This window comes from Podarcis erhardii (genome assembly GCF_964252035.2).
Source record: "Podarcis erhardii genome assembly, chromosome: 5".
Classification (NCBI taxonomy): Eukaryota; Metazoa; Chordata; class Lepidosauria; order Squamata; family Lacertidae; genus Podarcis; species Podarcis erhardii.
The window spans coordinates 100,178,915-100,199,488 of record NC_138509.1 but is presented as its reverse complement, the minus strand read 5'-3'; the positions used below and the strand labels follow the sequence as shown (position 1 = coordinate 100,199,488).

The 20,574-nt window shown below is 48.7% G+C and overlaps 1 protein-coding gene across 6 annotated transcripts in view; it reads right to left on the bottom strand.

The window, feature by feature from the left end:
• The window catches only part of IL1RAP (interleukin 1 receptor accessory protein), a 106,947-nt gene that overhangs the window by 12,543 nt on the left and 73,830 nt on the right, over positions 1 to 20,574 (bottom strand). For all 6 annotated transcript variants that reach the window (XM_081862429.1, XM_081862430.1, XM_081862427.1 and 3 more), the window contains one exon: positions 18,622 to 18,765. In XM_081862429.1, coding sequence (XP_081718555.1) covers positions 18,622 to 18,765 — 144 coding nt within the window. The remainder of the gene's footprint in view (positions 1 to 18,621; positions 18,766 to 20,574) is intronic.

Sequence of the window (20,574 nt, the reverse complement as noted above, 5' to 3'; positions counted from 1 at the left end):
CACTGAGAAGGCCCTCTGCCTGGTTCCCTGTAACTTGGCCTCTTGCAGTGAGGGAACCGCCAGAAGGCCCTTGGAGCTGGTCCTCAGTGTCCGGGCAGAATGATGGGGGTGGAGACGCTCCTTCAGATATACTGGACCGAGGCCATTTAGGGCTTTAGAGGTCAGCACTAACACTTTGAATTGTGCTCGGAAACGTACTGGGAGCCAATGTAGGTCTTTCAAGACCGGTGTTATATGGTTTTGGCGGCCGCCCCCAGTCACCAGTCTAGCTGCCGCATTCTGGATTAGTTGTAGTTTCCGGGTCACCTTCAAAGGTAGCCCCACGTAGAGCACATTGCAGTAGTCTAAGCGGGAGATAACCAGAGCATGCACCACTCTGGCGAGACAGTCTGCAGGCAGATAGGGTCTCAGCCTACATACCAGATGGAGCTGGTAAACAGCTGCCCTGGACACAGAATTGGCCTGTGCTTCCATGGACAGCTGTGAGTCCAAAATGACTCCCAGGCTGCGCACCTGGTCCTTCAGGGGCACAGTTACTCCATTCAGGACCAGGGAATCCTCCACACCTGCCCGCCTCCTGTCCCCCCAAAACAGTACTTCTGTCTTGTCAGGATTCAACCTCAATCTGTTAGCCACCATCCATCCTCCAACCGCCTCCAGACACTCACACAGGACCTTCACCGCCTTCACTGGTTCTGATTTAAAAGAGAGGTAGAGCCTCGTAAGAGACAAGGACCTTCCAGTCGCTGGGGCATCTCAGTTTCTCATTTTGGTGCTTTTAAACTTAGTCATTTCAACTTTGTCCTTTTTGATCCTGCTGTCTTTGTGCTCTGCGGAGGCTTTTAAACATTTATGGCCCTCAATTTTCTGCGTTCCTTTCTATTTTAAACTGTCAACAGTTTCTCGCCATCCACCAGACATGCTTCTAACTGAAGCTTCAGGGAACTAGCGGTGAAGATCAACTGTTGGCCTCAGATACAAAACCTCCTTTGGATCAAAAGATGCACACACACACACAAATTCAGTCGGGCTCAGGTTGCCATGCAGGTATCTACCAGCAATGCCCATGGAAGGCTCTCTGGGGTGCAGTGGGGACCACAGAGGACGTTCAGGGGTAAGTGGGGCCTGAGGTCCCCCACGGAAATCAATTTTCTGTCCTGTGTCCCGTTCTGAGTGCCACCATCTTAGGAGGAAACCAACAAGCTGGAAAATGTGCAGAGATGTTCAGAGGCCTGGAAACCAAGCCTTGTGAGGAACGGGTGAGGGAGCTGGGTAGGTTTAGCCTGGAGAAGAGAAGACTGAAAGGTTGCTAGGACAGCCACCTTCAAATACCTAAAGGGCTGTCCCATGGAAGACGGAGCAAGGCTCCAAACCAATGGATTCAAGTTTCAAGAAAGGAGGTTCTTGCAGGAATAACCTTCTGACAGTAAGAGCTGGTTGAATGGACTTCCTCAGAAGGTGGTTGACTCTCCTTCCTTGGAGGTCGGATGGTTCTCTGTCAGGGGCCCTTTTCGTATGATTCCTGCAATGCAAGGGGCTGGGCTAGATGACCACATGGGGTCCCTTCCAGCTCTCCAATTCTTAAGCTATCATCTATGATCATTCTTTTCCCACACAGTAGCTATACCAGAGGTGGAGATCTGGGTCCAGCTGATGGTTCTCCCACCCCCAGCATTGGCCAAGTTTGACAGGCGGATAGAGCTCCTCACCTGTCAGTAATTTGGCACCACAAAGCAGTCAGGCGACCTGTTTTTGCCTGTGCAGTTTGAAATCAAAGCGGGGGCGACAAAAGCACAGTGCTCTGCTAGCTCCGAAGACCAGCAAAGCATTGCGCTTTGAAAGCCCCACATCTGATGTCACCTACTGCGTAACCCATATACGCAATTTCAGCTCTTTCCTATTTTTCTTTCCCTCTGATGGAAAAGTGCCGTGGCGTCTGTCGCATCAATTAATATTACGCACAAAGGCGCATCCATAATTTACAGGCGTTCTCCGAAGATAGGCATTTCACGTTTAATTAAATCCCTTCTCCTCGTAAAAAACACACGTTTCCTCTCCAATTAGATGGCGTGCAATTGATTATGCACCAGGATCCGAAATAAACTGAGATGAGGGAGGCGACGCATGGCACAAACGGAGGCAAAGCAAAGTATGAATGCTAGTTATGCTCTAAGACATGCGTAGGTAAACTAAGGCCCAGGGGCTGGATCTGGCCCAATCGCCTTCTAAACTTGGCCTGCGGATGGACCAGGAATCAGCGTGTTTTTACATGAGTAGAATGTGCCCTTTTATTTAAAATGCATCTCTGGGTTATTTGTGGGGCATAGGAATTCGTTCATTATTTTTTTTTCCAAATTACAGTCCGGCCCCCCACAAGGTCTGAGGGACAGTGGACCGGCCCCCTGCTGAAAAGGTTTGCTGAGCCCTGCTCTAAGATCATTCTGAGGAGCAGATGAAGCTGATCTGTACCAGCATCTCTGCAGAATTACAGGCAGGGTGGGGGACGATCCTTCCCTGGAGATTTTCAAGCAGAGGTTGGATGCTCGACTCTCAGGAATTCTTTAACTCTGATTGGACTTTAGCTCTGTGCGGGGTTGAGCTAAAAGACCTCCAGGGATCCCTTCCCATTCTAAGATGCTTTCATGGGGTAAACTTGGGACCTTCTGCGTGCAAAGGTGGCCTTCTACCCCACTGAGATATGGGACTTCCTCATTCTTGTGGCTTTCAGGACTCGGAAAAGATGACTAATAACTGCTAAAAACGAACGAGGGGATGAAAGAATTCTTTCAGTGTTCATAAACTTCCTTCCTTTCCCCCCAGTAGCTGGGCTAAGAAATCCAGCTGGGCTAAGAAACATCTGGATTGGGGAGCAAATTATGCAATGCCCAAAACTTCCCCCTTATTTGCACAAATCCCTAATGTGAAATTTAAGTCGCCTGGAGGAGATCTGGGGGTGGCTAAGTTTGAGACCTGCCCCCCCCCCCAATTTTGAAGTGGGAAAAGGGTGCATAGGAACCTGGCTGAAGATTTCCTGCCCCCAGTCGCTGATCCCTAAGGAGCTTACTTGCAAACTCCAGCCTGCAAGGGAGAAGATAGAAGGACACTGAGCTCTGTCACGTGCTGACATGTGGGTGTCTCCTGGGTAACACACAGTGGAGAACATCAAAAAAAGAACAGGGAGAGGCTGCAGGATCAGACCCAAGACCGATCTAACAGAGGACATGAAGGGAACAGCCCTCTATTGCTCTTGATCTCCAGCAACAGGAACTAAGAGACAAACTGCCCCCAAATTGGAGGTACTATTACTGCCACACAGGAAACACCTTCTGTTTTAACTTTCAGGGACCTGTGGATTTTTCCATATTCAGGCAATTGCTTCCACAATGCTTCATTGACTCCTGCTTTCAACTGTTTAAATATATGTTTTGACTGTTACAGATAGGTAGCCGTGTTGGTCTGCCATGGTCAAAACAAAATAAAAAAATTCCTTCCAGTAGCACCTTAAAGACCAACTGAGTTAGTTCTAGGTATGAGCTTTCGTGTGCATGCACACTTCTTCAGATACACTGAAACAGAAGTCACCGGACCTTTCTATATAGTGAGAAGGTGGGGAGGGGTATTACTCAGAAGGGTGGTGGGAATGGGTGATTGGCAGATAGCTGCGATGAGCCTGTTGACGACTCTTAACGACTGCAATAGTGTTTTGACTGTATTGCTTTATGTGGCATTTTCCCATTTCCGCCGTATTAAGCAGTTGGTCCCTTTCCTTTGGGACGCGGGTGGCGCTGTGGGTTAAACCACAGAGCCTAGGACTTGCCGATCGGAAGGTCGGCGGTTCGAATCCCCGCAATGGGGTGAGCTCCCGTTGCTCGGTCCCTGCTCCTGCCAACCTAGCAGTTCCAAAGCACGTCAAAGTGCAAGTAGATAAATAGGTACCGCTCCAGCAGGAAAATAAACGGCGTTTCCGTGCGCTGTTCTGGTTCGCTAGAAGCGGCTTAGTCATGCTGGCCACATAACCCGGAAGCTGTACGCCGGCTCCCTTGGCCAATAAAGCGAGATGAGCGCCACAACCCCAAAGTCGGTCACAACTGGACCTAATGGTCAGGAGTCCCTTTACCTTTACCCTTTCCTTTCTCACCCTGATCTGGCCACAGTGATCCATGCGAGGGTCACCTCCAGACTGGATTATTTTAACTCACTCTACGTGGGGCTGCCCTTGAAGCTCAACCAGAAACTCCAGCTGGTGCAGAATGCTGCAGCGAGGCTCCTTAAGGGGTCCTTGCCATGGGAGCATATTCACCCAATGCTTTACCAACTGGAGTACAGTGGAGTACAGGGTCAGGTTTAAGGTGCTGGTTTTAACCTTTAAAGCCCTATGCAGCCTAGGACCCACGTACCTATGGGACCGCCTCTCCTGGTATGCCCCGTGGAGAACCTTAAGGTCCACAAATGACAACACTTTGGAGGTCCCAAGTCGCAAGGAGGTTAGATTGGTCTCAACCAGGGCCAAGGCCTTTTCAGTACTGGCCCCGACTTGGTGGAACGCTCTGTCACAAGAGACCAGGGCCCTGTGGAACTTGACATCTTTCTGCAGGGCCTGCAGGACAGAGCTGTTCCGCCTGGCCTTTGGTTTGGACTCAGTCTGACCCTTATGGTTTTGATCTATGGGCTACTATTAAAACGAGGTTGCATTTTAAATTGCATTTTTAACTTGTATTTTAAATTGGTCCCTCCCCCCTCTATTATATTTTCATTGTAATTTTACTGGTGTTAGCCGCCCTGAGCCTGGCTCTGGCTGGGGAGGGCGGGGTATAAATATTATTATTATTATTATTATTATTATTATTATTATTATTAGTCACTTTGAGTTCTTTCTTTTTTTATGAAATAGCAGAGAAGAAGAAAAGTGGGGGAAACAGAGGCAGGGCATCATTGGCTCAGCATTTCTTTGCCTTCTACCATCCCTTTCTTGGTCCTCACGGTGGCCGACCAGCTGCCTGTTGGAAACTAGCAAACAGGATCCGAGCACATGAGCAACTCTCGCCTCTTGTGGTTTCCCGCGACTGGCATTCAGGAGCATTGCTGCCTCCGACTGCGGAGACAAGGAGATTCCACCCTGCACAGAACCGAGAACGCAGTTGTCATTCCCCTGTGCAGAGGGGCTGTCAGACCAGCTGTCTTTGGCCAGCTGCAATGCAGTTTCTTGTTTTCTGCGGCTAATTTTAAAGTTTCCAGGATTCACTGCAGACGCAGTGGGGCCAGCCATGTTTGCTTAAGCATGAAGCGAGTGTGGCAGCACCTACACTTTGGAACTCCCTGCCTCATGATACCAAGCAGGCACCTACACTGCATTCTTTTCGGCGCCCGCCCAGACGCACAGAAAATGCTGGCGCGAATTTTAATCTATTTTTGTATTTAATAATAATAATAATAATAATAATAATAATAATAATCCTTCCAGTAGCACCTTAGAGACCAGCTAAGTTTGTATTTTTAAAGGGACGCGGGTGGCGCTGTGGGTTAAACCACAGAGCCTAGGACTTGCGGATCAGAAGGTCGGTGGTTCGAATCCCCGTGATGGGGTTAGCTCCCATTGCTCAGTCCCTGCTCCTGCCAACCTAACAGTTCGAAAGCACATCAAAGTGCAAGTAGATAAATAGGTACCGCTTCGGCGGGAAGGTAAACGGCATTTCCGTGCGCTGCTCTGGTTCGCCAGAAGCGGCTTAGTCCTGCTGGCCACATGACCCGGAAGCTGTACGCCGGCTCCCTTGGCCAGTAAAGCGAGATGAGCGCCGCAACCCCAGAGTCGGCCACGACTGGACCTAATGGTCAGGGGTCACTTTACCTTTACCTTTTTAAGTTTGCATTTTAAGTTTGTGTACGTTTCAATGCATTGCAATTTGTTTCTTGATGTTATGGTTTTATCTTTCCATAAACTGCTTTGAGGGTGCCCACTTGCCACCCGCATTCAAGCAGAGTATAAATTTTATGAAATAAAAAATAAAAATAAGTGAAGACGAGAACGGAAGCGCCTTCTGGATCAGGCCGGGGGGGGGGGGGCATCTAGCCCAGCGTCCTGTTCTCACAGGGACTGACCAGATTCACCAAAGGGAAAGCAGCAATCAGGATTCGAACACAAGACTGGTTTCCAGCAACTGGGACTCAGAAGCATTTCTGCCTCCAACTGTAGCCATAAAAAGAGTAGCCATAATTAGACCCATTTCTCATCTGCCTGGCATGCACCTTGCATCACAGTTAAAACAAAGCTTTTATATTTCACTAAGGATGTTTCTTACATTGGCGTGATTACATAAGAGGGGGGGGGGCTACATCCTGCCCGGGAGGTGGGAAACGCTGTGCACTCATACCAGAGCCCTGCAAGAAAGTGCTAGCATTGGGGGGGGGGGGGAGATGCCCTACAAAGTCTCAAATGCAAGCAAGCTTGTGGCAGGACTTCTCCCTTTACAGGCGTAAAATTCTGCAGCTGCTTTTAGATAATGAATGCAAAGTCCGTGTGAAAGTGTCACTTCTAGACAGCAGAGAAAGCGCGGGGGGGGGGGGAGGAATCCCACTGCAGCTCTGAGGGGGGGGGTCATGGCTAACTGGAAGAGATCCCAAACCTAGTGTTGCTGGGCAAGGGCTTAGCCAGAATTTTTCAGGGTTTTTTTGGGGGGGGGGAGCCTCAGTTATCTATGTATTTTTATTTGGGTTTTTTGGGGGCGGAGGAATGCCCTTCCCTGCCATTCTTGCCCACATCCATGCTGCTGAGTGGGTGTCCTTTGGGGTTGTCCTACCCCAAGGAAATGCCTGGACAGGGGGAAATGCCTAATTCATAGACTCATAAAATTATAGCCTTGGGAGGGACACCAATGGTCATCTAGTCCAATGCCCTGCGACGCAGGAATCTCAACTGAAGCGCCCATGACAGATGACCTGTCATGGCTAAAAATTGGCCGCTGTTTCTTTAATGCTAAAAGAACTAAGTCAGTGGCCTACAATGACTCATGCAACCTTTCACCAAATTGTACCTGTATATATAGAGTAGTCGATGTTAGTGTTTGGTGGTGTGGGTTGGTTGGATGGTAGAAAGCTGGTTGCGTTTGGTGTGTGTAAAAGCTGTCGGTCGTGGTTGGAGAAGAAGACTTTTTAAGAATAAAAGCAGCAATACCCTGCAAGAATACTCTTTCTCAAATACTCTTTTGTGCCAACTAAGGTCTGAGGACTAGGCAAAGGAGTAAAAAGGAGGTCAGAACCTTTTGTTTTTCAAACCATCCAACCTCTGCTTAAAAACCTCCAAGGAAGGAGAGTCCACCACCTCCCAAAGGAGTCTGTTCCACTGCTAAACTGCTCTTACTGTTAGAAAGTTCATCCTGATGTTGAGTCAGAATCTCCTTTCTTGTAACTTGAAGCCAGGGGTTCGAGTCCTACCCTCCAGAGGAGGAGAAAACAAGCTGGTTCCCTCTTCCATGTGATAGCCCTTGAGATATTTGAAGATGGCTCTCATATCTCCTCTCAGTCGTTTCTTCTCCACACTAAACATGCCCAGCTCCTTCAACCACTCCTCCTAAGGCTTAGTTTCCAGACCCTTGATCATCTTGGTTGCCCTCCTTGGTTGCAGACTTTCCAGTTTATCAACATCCTTCTTAAATTGTGGTGCCCAGAATTGGACACAGGACTCCAGACGTGGTCTGACCAAGGCAGAATAGAGTGGGACGATGACTTCCCTGGATCTGGACCCTAGACTTCTGCGGATGCAGCCTAGAATAGCATTAGCTTTCCTTGCTGCTGTGACTCCAAAGGAGTCCCAGGATAATTCCCTTCCTGCCAGTTCCTCAAGAGGATGGGGTAATCCTCTACCTACAAGAGAGACAAAGAGCTCAGGATGCTCTCTAAGAAGCCAGAGATGAGCTGACAGCAATTTCATGCTTTGCCAGGCTCCCTTAAGAATCAGATCCACTTTGGCTTCAAAGTGAAAAGGCAGTTTGGCTGCTTTGAAGTAAGAGGGGAGGACAAAACACAAGCAGGAAAAACAACTTTGCCACCCAGCTGTGCTCAGCAGGAGAGAAGAGGCTCAAGGGCCACAGGACCCTCCTGCAAAGACACAAGGAAAGGGGTCAGGAGGAGGAGGAGGGGCACAAGACGCAGCGTGCAAGGCTGCACACACCGAGGAACTCAAAATGCCAAAATATTTGCAGTCCAGTCCTTTGCATGTCATCCTCGCATATATTTTATTGTATTTTTAATATTTTGTTAGAGGCTGAGGAAACCCAGCCAGATGGGCAGGGAATACAGTGGTGCCCCGCAAGACGAATGCCTTGCAAGACAGAAAACCCGCTAGACGAAAGGGTTTTCCGTTTTGGAGTCGCTTCGCAAAACGAATTTCCCTATGGGCTTGCTTCACAAGACGAAAATGTCTTGCAAGTTCCTGCGGGGTTTTTTCCCTTCCCCCCCTTTTCCTAAGCCCTAAGCCGCTTATCAGCTGATCCGCTAAAAGCCGCTAAACCGCTAATAGCGCTAATCTGCTAAGCTGTCAATAGGCTTGCTTCGCAAGACAAAAAAAACGCTATACGAAGAGCCTCACGGAACAGATTAATTTCGTCTTGCGAGGCACCACTGTAAATAATAAATTATGCTTGTGAAACATGGACCACTTCTAAACGCCATCTCCAACTCCTCAAAAGACTCCATCAACGGGGTCTCTGAAAAATTTGGCGCATCACTTGGGAAGACAGGCAGACTAATACCAGTGTACTGGAAGAAGCAAAGATCACCCGTGTTGAAGCAATGATTCTTCAACATCAACTTCGCTGGACTGGTCATGTTGTGCAGATGCCTGATGATCGTCTTCCAAAGCAACTACTCTATTCCAAACTTAAAAATGGAAAGCGTAATGCTGGTGGTTGCGGCGCTCATCTCGCTTTATTGGCCAAGGGAGCCGGCGTACAGCTTCTGGGTCATGTGGCTAGCAGGACTAAGCTGCGTCTGGCGAACCAGAGCAGCGCACAAAAACGCCGTTTACCTTCCCGCCGGAGCGGTACCTATTTATCTACTTGCACTTTGCTGTGCTTTCGAACTGCTAGGTTGGCAGGAGCAGGGACCGAGCCACGGGAGCTCACCCCGTCGCGGGGATTCGAACCACCGACCTTCTGATCGGCAAGTCCTAGGCTCTGTGGTTTAACCCACAGTGCCACCCACGTCCCTTCATATAGCATATATTCAACAACAAAAAACAGCAACAATTTGTTGTTGACAAAGGACAGCTGGACATAGAAAGGAGAGCATAGCCAGAGAGGATCCCTGAAAATCTAGTCTGGGATCAGGTTGTTTGAAGGACTGCCTGTCCCTGTATGAAGCCCAACACTAAGATTTAAAAGGCTGGCGGGCAATAGAGTCATGGCCTTTTTGGTGTTGGCCTCTTGGTCTCGGAACTCCCTCCCAAGTGATATCGAATGCACCTATCTTTCACGTGATTTATTTTACGTAGGATAATTTAGAAAATCATTTAAATCAAATAATCTCTGTGCAGCGTACATTAAAACCATCACTGCTCTATAAATAAAAGCAGGAACATTTTAAAATGGGCATACCTAATTGGTTTTTGCATCTGGGTTAAGCTTGCTGAAACAGATTTTTTAAATTAAAAAAGCGCAGGTATCTGAAACTGCCAAACTTTAATAGGAAGTTTGCTGTGTTGAAAGCTCAACTCTGTAAAGGCACAGAGCAAAACCTGTTTGGCCCTTGTGTGCAAGTCCTCAGACCAAACTGGTCAAATAGGAACATGGAGGGCAAGCTTTCAAAAAGGACATGAAGACCTTTCTGCTTTCATCTCTCTTTTTTTGGAACTAATATGCATGGCCCGCTTTCTTTAAAGGGGTTATTCATGATTCTAAGGCAATCCTTTTTTAGCTTATTTCCTTTGAGGTGCTGGGTTGGGCCACAGAGAGTTTTTAGACTGTTGTACTGTATTTCAGTACAACTGAAACTAATATTATACAAGCTGCTTCATAGGACCAAAGGAAGCCTGTACGGAGTCAGAGTCTTGGTCTCCAGCTACAAAAGCTGAGACTTTCTTAGCTGTGAGTCCTGGAAGATTGCTCCCTGCCTTGCAGGCTTTGAGGGCAGGGGCCAGACTGACTCCAGCTACAAAAGCAGAGGTTGATGAACAGTCTCTTGGGCTGGGGTGCTTTTAACAGGTTCATGGGGGGTGGGGGTGGTATAACCTTTTTTGTGTCTTTATTTTGTATCTTCTTTGTTCAAGCAGGTAGCCGTGTTGGCCTGACACAGACGAAATAAACATAAAAAATTAAAAAATTGTCTAGTAGCACCTTAGAGACCAACTAAGTTTGTTCTGGTTATAAGCTTTCGTGTGCATGCACACTTTGTGTGTATCTGAAGAAGTGTGTATGCACACGAAAGCTTATACCCAAAACAATCTTAGTTGGTCTCTAAGGTGCTACTGGACAATTGATTGATTGATTGATTCATTGATTGATTGTATCTTCTTTGTTCAGTGTGTACATTTTGATGTTCTACTTATAGCTTACAGCTACTTTCATTGTGTTTGTAATTATTTAATCCTTACATATTGCAAGCCTCCTTGAGAATGGTTTTAACTGTGGAAAGGCAGCATTCGAATAAAATGATACTGGTTGGTTGGTTGGTTGGTTGGTTGGTTGGTTGGTTGATTGATTGATTGATTGGCAGCAGTGGCTCTGAAGGATTAAAAGACAGGGAGCTTTTCCCTAGCCCCACCTGGAGATCCTGCCAGACTGAACCTGGGACCTTCTGCATGCAGAAGAGCAGGGCCATCTTACCCATAGGTGCTAGGGGTGTGGGGCACCCTGGCGCCGGGCTCTTGGGGGTGCCAGACTGAGAGTCCGGGGCCTGAGAGTTGAGTCTGGGGAAGAGCCCGCCCGTCAGTCGGAGCACCGGCGTGCTCCGCCCTCCTGTGCACCTGGGACTGGGCAATGGGGGGGGGGGCGGCACCAGGCGGATGTTTGCACCCCGGCGCCGCATATGCTTAAGACAGCCCTGCAGAGGAAATGCTCTACCCCTCAGCTCCTGCCCTCCCTAGTTGCACCAATTGATCCATCTCGTTCAATGGCTACTAGCCGCAATGGCTATGCCATCTGTGGTCGCAGGCAGCAACACATCCAAATATCAGATGCTGGAAACCACATGAAGGGAGAGTGGTATACCTGAAGGAGCGTCTCCACTCCCATCGTTGTGCCTGGACACCGAAGTCCAGCTCCGAGGGCCTTCTAGCAGTTCCCTCACCGCGAGAAGCAAAGCTATAGGGAACCAGGCAGAGGGCCTTCTCGGTGGTGGCGCCCGCCCTGTGGAACGCCCTCCTATCAGATGTCAAAGAGATAAACAGCTACCTCACTTTTAGAAGACATCTGAAGGCAGAATCCGAGACCAGGGAGAAGAGTCGGTGGAGGAAGATTGGAAGAAATTTAAAGACTATCTACAGAAACATTGTAAAATTAATGAATGTTAGAAGGATGTTGGAATGAAGTTATGTGGTTTTAGCAGAAATGTTATAATGGTTTAGGAAAAAATAGACTGTTAATTGGTGAAAGGAGGGAAAGTAAAGTTATGTTATATTAAGATAAATTACAGAACAAAAAGTGGAAAAGACTATTTACAGAAACACTGTAAAATTAATATCTTTTAGAAGGATGTTGGAACAATATTATATGATTTTAGCAGGAAGGATATAAAGGATTTGGGAATAACTGACTGTTAATTGGTGAAAGGAGGAAAAGTAAAGCTACATTATATTAAGACAATTTACAGGACAAAAATTTTAAAAGAGGGAAAGGATTTGCTGAAATAGATAATAGACCTAGAATACAAAAAAGGGAGGTGTGAGGAGGTCAAGGAAATAAGCTAATGAAAGATTGGTAATGAGGAGATCTCATGCATTTTCTTTTTTGTGTTTTTGTTTTTGTTTAATGGGTTTTACTTCTCTGTTTTTTTAATCTTCTTTATATTGTGGTGTGTTGTTTGGTTTTTGTTTAATGTGGTATGTTTATTTTTTTCTTTCTGTAATTGTTGAAACTTTAATAAATATTATTTTTTTTTAAAAAAATAGAAGACATCTGAAGGCAGCCCTGTTTAGGGAAGCTTTTAATGTGTGACATTTTAATGTACGTATTTTTAATCTTTGTTGGAAGCTGCCCAGAGTGGCTGGGGAAACCCAGCCAGATGGGCGGGTACAAATGATAAATTATTATATTATTATTGTGCTCGGATCCTGCTTGTGGGTTTCCTAAAAGAGGCACCTGCCCATCCAACTGCCAGGAAAGGATGCTGAGCTCTTCTTATGTTCTAGTTCAGAACTGCCCACACTGAGTGGCAGCCGCTGCTCAGGGCTCCAGGAAGGGAGTTTCCCCCCCCCCCAGCCTTGTTGGAGATGCCCTTAGGGTTGAACCTGGGACCTTCTGAATGGAAGGCAGAGAGCCAGTGTGGTGTAGTGGTCAAGAGCGGTGGACTCGTAATCTGGGGAACCGGGTTCGATTCCCCACTCCTCCACCTGCAGCTGCTGGGTGACCTTGGGCCAGTCACACTTCTCTGAAGTCTCTCAGCCCCACTCACCTCACAGAGTGTGATGGCCTGGGATTCAGACCCAGATGCTGAACCTGAGGGATCCCAGCCTGCACAGGATTCCCTGCCTCCAGAACCAGCTGAGCCGGGGCTGGGGCTTGAGCCTGAAGGGTCCTCACCTGTGCTGGATCCTCAGGTGCAGGCACCAGCTGAGTCTGCTCTGGCTCCTGAGGTGACGGAGGACCCATTGCCTGCAGGTGCTCCACTCTCAGCCCTGTCAGAGGAAGGTGAGGTTGCCTCTGGGTCTGGTCACCCTCCAGCCTCTCCTGAGCTACAGAGGCTCAGGGCAGAGAGGGGGAGGGAACTAAGTTCCCGCAGGAGGAGGGCTCGCCTCCAGGCCAGGAGAGGCGAGTCACCAGAGGATCAGGGCCGCCCTATGCCTTGGGGCAGATGAAAGCCAGCCAGCCCCAGTCCCAAGTTGCGGGAGCAACATTGTTGGTTGCTAGTCCCTGCCTGAATCATGTCCTGCTTTTCTGCCTGAGCTCCTGACCCATCCTGGCTCCCAGCTTGCAAGTCGGTTCCTGACTTCACCCGACTCCCTGCCCTGCACCCAGATTCAGCTACTACAGACTGCCTCCCCATTGCACCTTTGACCACGGACCGGACTTGGACCTCGCCTCTCGGGTAACCCATGGGACCAGCACACAGAGTGTTTGTTGTGGGGGAGGAAAGGAAAAGAGATTGTGAGCTGCTTTGAGACTCCTTAAGGTAAAGGGACCTCTGACCATTAGGTCCAGTCGTGGCCGACTCTGGGGTTGCAGCGCTCATCTCACTTTATTGGCCGAGGGAGCCAGCATACAGCTTCCGGGTCATGTGGCCAGCATGACGAAGCTGCTTCTGGCGAACCAGAGCAGCGCATGGAAACGCCATTTACCTTCCCGTCGGAGTGGTACCTATTTATCTACTTGCACTTTGACATGCTTTTGAACTGCTAGGTTGGCAGGAGCAGGGACCGAGCAACGGGAGCTCACCCTGTCACAGGGATTCGAACCGCTGACCTTCTGATCGGCAAGCCCTAGGTTCTGTGGTTTAACCCACAGTGCCTCCTGCATCCCACAAGACTCCTTATGGTGGTGATAAAGTGGGATATAAAATCCAAACTCCTCTTCTTCTTCTTCCCCACCTCCCTGGGCTTTGCCTCAAAAGGCAGCACATCATGAAATACCAGAAATTAAAAAGTACATAGTGAGAGAGGAAGAAGGTGAGACTAGGAAGGAAAGAAGGGTGGCCGTCTGGGATCTGTAGGAGCCCAACGAGGATGTTGGGGGGGAGGACACAGAGAATGGCAGCCTTCCCATCTCGTCTAAAATAGCAGGGGAACAGAAGGAGCAGAGCAAAAGCTTGAGGGCGTGGGGGGCGGATTCCATCTGTCAGAAGACATCTGTGACTAAGACCGGGAGGAAAGGAGAGATCATTGACGGCAGCCAGCGGGCTCCGTTCCCTGAATCCCACGCCCACCTTTTCTCAGCCTCCCCTGTGCTCTGTTTTATGGTGGTCATGAACTGGCCACCCGTCAGCGATGCTTTAGCTGTGATTCCTGCATTGCAAGGGGGCTGGACTGGATGACCTTCGGAGTCCCTTCCAACTCTATAATTCTATGATTCACAGGACAGTGATGGATGCAACAGGTAGCTCTTTCCAAAGGCCTTTTAGAACCCCAGGCTCATCCTGCCGGGATGCTGTGGAGTTGGGAAAGAGCAACCAGCCAAGAGCAACCAAAATGATCAAGGGGATTCACAGATGAAGAATGGTTGCTGCTTTGAGGAACGAGAAGTAAGAGGTGACATGATGGGGAGTGGATAGAGGAAAGTTTTTTTGGGAATCACTGACTTGGGAGGGACCGCAAAAGTCATCGAGTCCAACTCCTTACAATTTGGAGAGCATAACCAGAGAGGATCCCTGATGATCTAGTCTGGGATCAGGTTGTTTGAAGGACTGCCTGTCCCTGTATGAACTTCTTCACGCAGTTCACAGTTCAACTGTGGAACTCCCTGCAACTTGATGGCTTTAAAAAAGGATTCAAGAAATTCATGGAGGAGAGAGGGCTATTGATGGCTACTAGCCAGGATGGCAATGCTCTGTCAAGACCAACTTTAATTGGTTTTAGAGTATGCACGTTTTCCAGTTTCACAGAACTCGACAGCAACAGCTCGACAAAGGGTTCTGTGGAACCAAAAAGCTTGCTGACGTTGTCACCAAACTTAGGCCAGTGTAATTAAAATAGATCTTTTTTTTTGCAGCAGACGACAAAGGCTATTGCTGCTGCAGAAGAGAGAAGAGAAAGTTGCATTCCTTCTGCCAGAATTGGGCCAGGTCTCTGCAAAAGGACGAGCGAGGGAGGAAGGAAGGAAGTTAAATTTGGACGCTCACGTCAGCTGCTCTGGCTCTGGACAGGGCAAACAGATGCTGCAGGGCAAACAGATGCTGTTTTTAACCACCGCAGCTCCTGGGCCCAAAAGCCATATATGTGCACTTCTAGAGCATCTCAAGCCTGGAGGGGGTTTCCAAACAAGAATAAAAACACAGGGAGCTTTTAAGTAGATGGAAACCCGAGCCCGGAAACGGAATGGGAAGTGGGACCAGGTCTTATCTGAAAAGGATATGCAAGGACCAAGGTCACGGTGGGGTGAAGAGGACCCTTGTCACCCCACAGGAACCTCTGAACCACAGGGAGGGCTCGGTCAGGATGGGACGGGGCTGTCCATCAGGCCCTCCCTTGTTTCCTTGTCCTGACCAAGATGAAAGGAGGAGGAAGGAACCGGACGAGCAGCTTGCTTGGCCAAAACTGGACAGAAGGCCCCAGGCTGGCCAGCCCTGGGAAGAAAGGGAGCTTGTCCCCCACAATTCTTGAGCAGCCCCCCCCCCATCCTCTGGGCTAGGCTGCTACAGGGAGGGCACAAAGCTATGCTAGCCGGCTCCTTAACGTAAGGCTTGGATCATGCCCCAGTTCTGTAATAAATAATAATAATAATAATTTTTTATTTATACCCCACCCTTCCCGGTCCAGAAAACCGGGCTCAGGGTAGCTAACAACAAATTTAAAACACTTAATTGAGGCAACAAAAAACAGCATAAAATACAGCATAAAACATGAATAACAATAAATTCAGAATTCAAAAATCAATTTAGGGGGAAAATCCATCCAATAAACATTAGATGATCAGCAGGGCTAGCTGGCTAAATTAGACCTACTTGGGCCAGCATGGAGACCAGGGGAGAATTAGCTGTGGGATCCCAGAGTGGGGAATCTTCATATAAAGGGAAGGTGGAGGGAAGGAAGAAGAATAAAAGATCAGGCTAAGTTCAAATTGAAAGCCAGGGGGAATAGCTCTGTCTTACAGGCCCCGTGGAAGGAAGTTAAACCCTGCAGGGCCCTGGTCTCATGGGACAGAGCATTCCACCAGGTCGGAGCCATCACTGAAAAGGCCCTGGCCCTGGCGGAGGATAATCTGATTTCCTTAGGGCCTGAGACCTCTAAACTATGGTTATTCATGGGCCTTAAGGTCCTCTGCAGGGCAGACCAGGAGGGGCGGTCCCGTAAATATGAGGGCCCTAAGCCAGAAAGGAATGCTCCAAAATACCACTGGAAAGCAGGGGAGCAACATGGGTAGGAACACCACAGGCCTAAGAGAGCACTTTGCATAGAATACAGGCTGAGCTGCGAATCAGGAGGTCCCCAGTTCGAATGCTGCCTCTTGCATGAAATCACTAGGCAGCCTAAGGTGAGCTCATCTCCACCTCTCAGCACCACCTGCAATATGACCCACCGCACAGGGGTTGGGCTAGATGTAAAGGGACCCCTGACCATTAGGTCCAGTTGTGGCTGACTCTGGGGTTGCAGCGCTCATCTCGCTTTATTGGCCGAGGGAGCCGGCGTACAGCTTCCGGGTCATGTGGCCAGCATGACTAAGCCACTTCTGGCGAACCAGAGCAGCGCACAGAAACGCCGTTTACCTACTTTCCCACCAGAGCGGTACCTATTTATCTACTTGCACTTTGACGTGCTTTTGAACTGCTAGGTGGGCAGGAGCAACGGGAGCTCAGCCCATCGCAGGGATTCAAGCCGCCGACCTTCTAATTGGCAAGTCCTAGGCTCTGTGGTTTAACCCACAGCACCACCCGCGTCCCTGGTTGTCCCTTACAACTCTACAATTCTGTTTTTCCATAATTGCAGCTGGGATAGCTCAGTCAGTACAGCAAGAGACTCTTAATCTCAAGGTGATGGGTTGGGCAAGAGATTCCTGAATTGCAAGGGGTTGGACTAGATGACCCTCATGGTCCCTTCCAACTCTACAATCCCATGAATCTAAGTACGGAAAGCTCAGCAGTCTCCCATTGCCCCTGGCTCCCCATCCCACCCTCCACCCAAACTGCCTTTTCCCATCCTCAGACTCTCCTCTCTGCCACTGGGCTACTTTCAGCTAACACACCAGCACCATATGCAGAAAAATGACAACTACAGAATAAAGAACAGGCAATCCTTCATGGAACAGGCCCAACGGTTCGCATTCATTCTCATCATTTACCCTGAAGAATTTGATCTCCCGGCCCTTCATTTGGATTTCCCTTGGCAGGAACCGCGAAGGAACAAGGGCGGCTTTTTCTAAAAGGCCAGCGGCTGCCCTCCTGACTTTGACTGTCGAGTCAAGGAGTTTGGGAGACAAGCAGATTCCCCAGATTCAGGAGCGGTTACCATTACTTGACAGACACAGACGTCTGCAGAGAAGACGATTTCAAAGATGTGTGCCACTTCTGGTTCCAACTGCTCGTACCCCCTCCCTAGCAACGAGGGATAATATTTCATTTCATTTCCAGTTTCTCAATATCCTTCTTAAAAGGAGGGCGGCCAAGAAGATCAAGGGTCTGGAAACCAGGCCTTGTGGTTGAAGGATCTGGGTAGGTTTAGCCCAGGCTTCCTCAACCCCGGCCCTCCAGATGTTTTTGGACTACAACTCCCATGATCCCTCGCTAGCAGGACCAGTGGTCAGGGGTGATGGGAATTGTAGTCCCAAAACATCTGGAGGGCCGAGGTTGAGGAAGCCTCAAAAAGAGGAGACTGGGAGGAGATATGAGAGCCATCTCCAAATGTCTCAAGGACTGTTATGTGAAAGATGGAGCAGGCTTGCTTTCTCCTACTCTTGCGGGTAGGACTCGAACCCAAGGCTTCAAGTTAGAAGAAAGGAGATTCCGACTCAACATCAGGAAGAACTTTCTGACAATAAAAGCTGTTTGGCAGCAAAACTGACTCCCCTGGAATGTGGTGGACTCTCCTTTCACGCAGGTTTTTAAGCAGAGGTTGGATGGTCATCTGTCATGGATGAGAATCCTGCATTGCAGGGGGTTGGACTAGATGACCGTTGGGGTCCCTTCCTACAATTCCACTCTTCATGGGTCTTCCTCCTAGGAGCAGGAATTATTATATGTACTGTGTTCTCTTATGTACTGTGGCTTGCCGTTGTTTTATTGATTATAGTTTAGAAATTATTTATTGTAACTGTTGAGTGGATTTCTGTTTAACTTTTATATGCCATTATTATTTAATACTGTTCTAATGATTGTTGAATGTTACCTTTTTGATGTAGGTTGCCTATTTTAAAGTACTGTCACATTTTTGTCTTGCATTAGAATGTTATAAGACGTTCCTTTTTTTTGTTCCTTCAGCTTGTAAACCGCCTTGAGTATTGCAAGATAGAAAGATGGTATACAAATTAAAAAATGATGATAGGGACCTGAAGGTTCTGGGAATGGGAGCAAAATATCCCCCCCTTCAAAAAAATAACAGTGGGGACTTCTTTAAGAAAGTTGTGGCAAGCTGCTTTCGAACCCAACGTTAACCGCAAAGGCTGCTAAATGTGGCGATTTGCTCTCTTTGCCGAAGGGCTCTGTGTGTGTGTGTGTGTGTGTGTGTGTGTCTGTCTGTCTGTCTGTCTGTCTGTCTGTGGGTGTGCGGTTTGTGCGAAAGCAAGAAAGCCTGCTGCTCTCGGCTGCTCTGAACGCTCCAGAGATACTCACTTCCCCCGGGGAGGCTGTCTCTGTCAAAAATGCACAGCTTGTAGCCAAACTCGTTCTCCAGAACCCCTCTCAACGTCAGCAGCACAAACTCTTCCTCTTCGGCGTTCCTCGCGTAGGACACATAAATGTCATACTCTTTACCGTCTGACGGCCCCAGTCGGAGAGGGAAGAGAGCAGACGAATAAAAGAAGAAAAGGGGGGGGGGGAATAGGCTTTAGTTAGTTCAGAGTAGCTGCGGGTACATCGGCTTCTGGCTCCTCTGCCCCCGTGCCAGGAGGAGAGCAAAGGCCCTGCTGGGGCGGGGGCAGAGAAGTCAGGATAATAGGGGGGCTTTCTGCCTCTCAACACTCTTGCTCCCTTCCAACACAGAGCCTGGAAAAGGACTCGGCCTGCAACTGATTAAAAGGAACCTCGTAAGAAGAGTCTGATGGATACAGGAGTGGCCACCGGGACCACATAACATTGGTCCTGAGAGGTCTGCATTGGCTCCCAGTACGTTTCCGAGCACAATTCAAAGGGTTGGTGCTGACCTTTAAAGCCCTAAATGGCCTCAGTCCAGTATACCTGAAGGAGCATCTCCACCCCCATAATTCAGCCCGGACACTGAGGTCCAGCTCCGAGGGCCTTCTGGCGGTTCCCTCACTGCGAGAAGTGAGGTTACAGGGAACCAGACAGAGGGTCTTCTCGGTGGTGGCGCCCGCCCTGTGGAATGCTCTCCCTTTAGCTGTGAAGGAAATAAGCAGCTCTCCTATCTTTAAAAGACATCTGAAGGCAGCCCTGTTCAGGGAAGTTTTTAATATTTAACGCTGTACTGTTTTTAACGCTTGATTGGGAGCTGCCCAGAGTGGCTGGCGAAACTCAACCAGGTGGGCGGGGTATAAATAAATTATTATTATTATTATTATTATTATTATTATTATTATTATTATTACAGGCCAAAGGGTCCTCATCTAAACCAGCGTCCTGTTCCCACAGGGGCCAAATGCCCCCGAAGAACCTCAAAATCCAGATAGACTGCCTCTGGAGCTGGAGGCTCCACAGCAACGTCAGAAGAGCCTGGCTGCTGGATCAGGCCAAATAATAATAATAATAATAATAATAATAATAATAATAATATATTATTATTATTATTTATACCCACCCATCTGGCTTGGTTTCCCCAGCCACTCTGGGCAGCTTCCAACAGAACACTAAAATACAATAACCTATCAAACGTTAAAAACTTCCCTAAACAGGGCTGCCTTCAGATGTCTTCTTAAAGTCTGGTAGTTATTTTTCTCTTTGACATCTGGTGGGAGGGCGTTCCACAGGGCGGGCGCCACCACCGAGAAGGCCCTCTGCCTGCTTCTCTGTAACTTGGCTTCTCGCAGCGAGGGAACCGCCAGAAGGCCCTCGGCGCTGGACCTCAGTGTCCGGGCAGAACGATGGAGGTCCACAGTCCTGTTCTCACAACCAGAAAGGAAACCCACAAGTAGGATCTGAGCCCAAGAGCCCTCTTTCATCCTGTAGTTTCCAGCAACTGGGATTCAGAAGCATCGCTGACTCCAGCTATAGAGGCAGAGCAGAGCCATTGCGACTAGGAGCCATCAGCTGCCCTCTCCTCCCTCCATGAATTCGTCCAATCCTCTTCTGAGGCCACCCACGTTGCTCCTTTTCGAGCTCAATCTCATTTTGTTCCAACAGCCCCAGAGAATTTAGCATCATCGGCAAGCCTGGCTGCCTCACGGCTCAATGCTAGCTCCAGATTTCTCATTCTTTGTCTGTCTGTTGGCTTATTGCATTTATAACCCAGTTTTTTCCACCAAGGAGTGTGAGTTGGTGATTCGAACCCTGGTCCCGCAGGTCCAAGTTGGACACTCTAACCACTACACAACACTGCCTCTCTTGTTTATGAACTGTTTAAAAAGCACAGGCCCCGATCCTGGTCCTTCGGGGGGCTCTGCTTTCTACGTC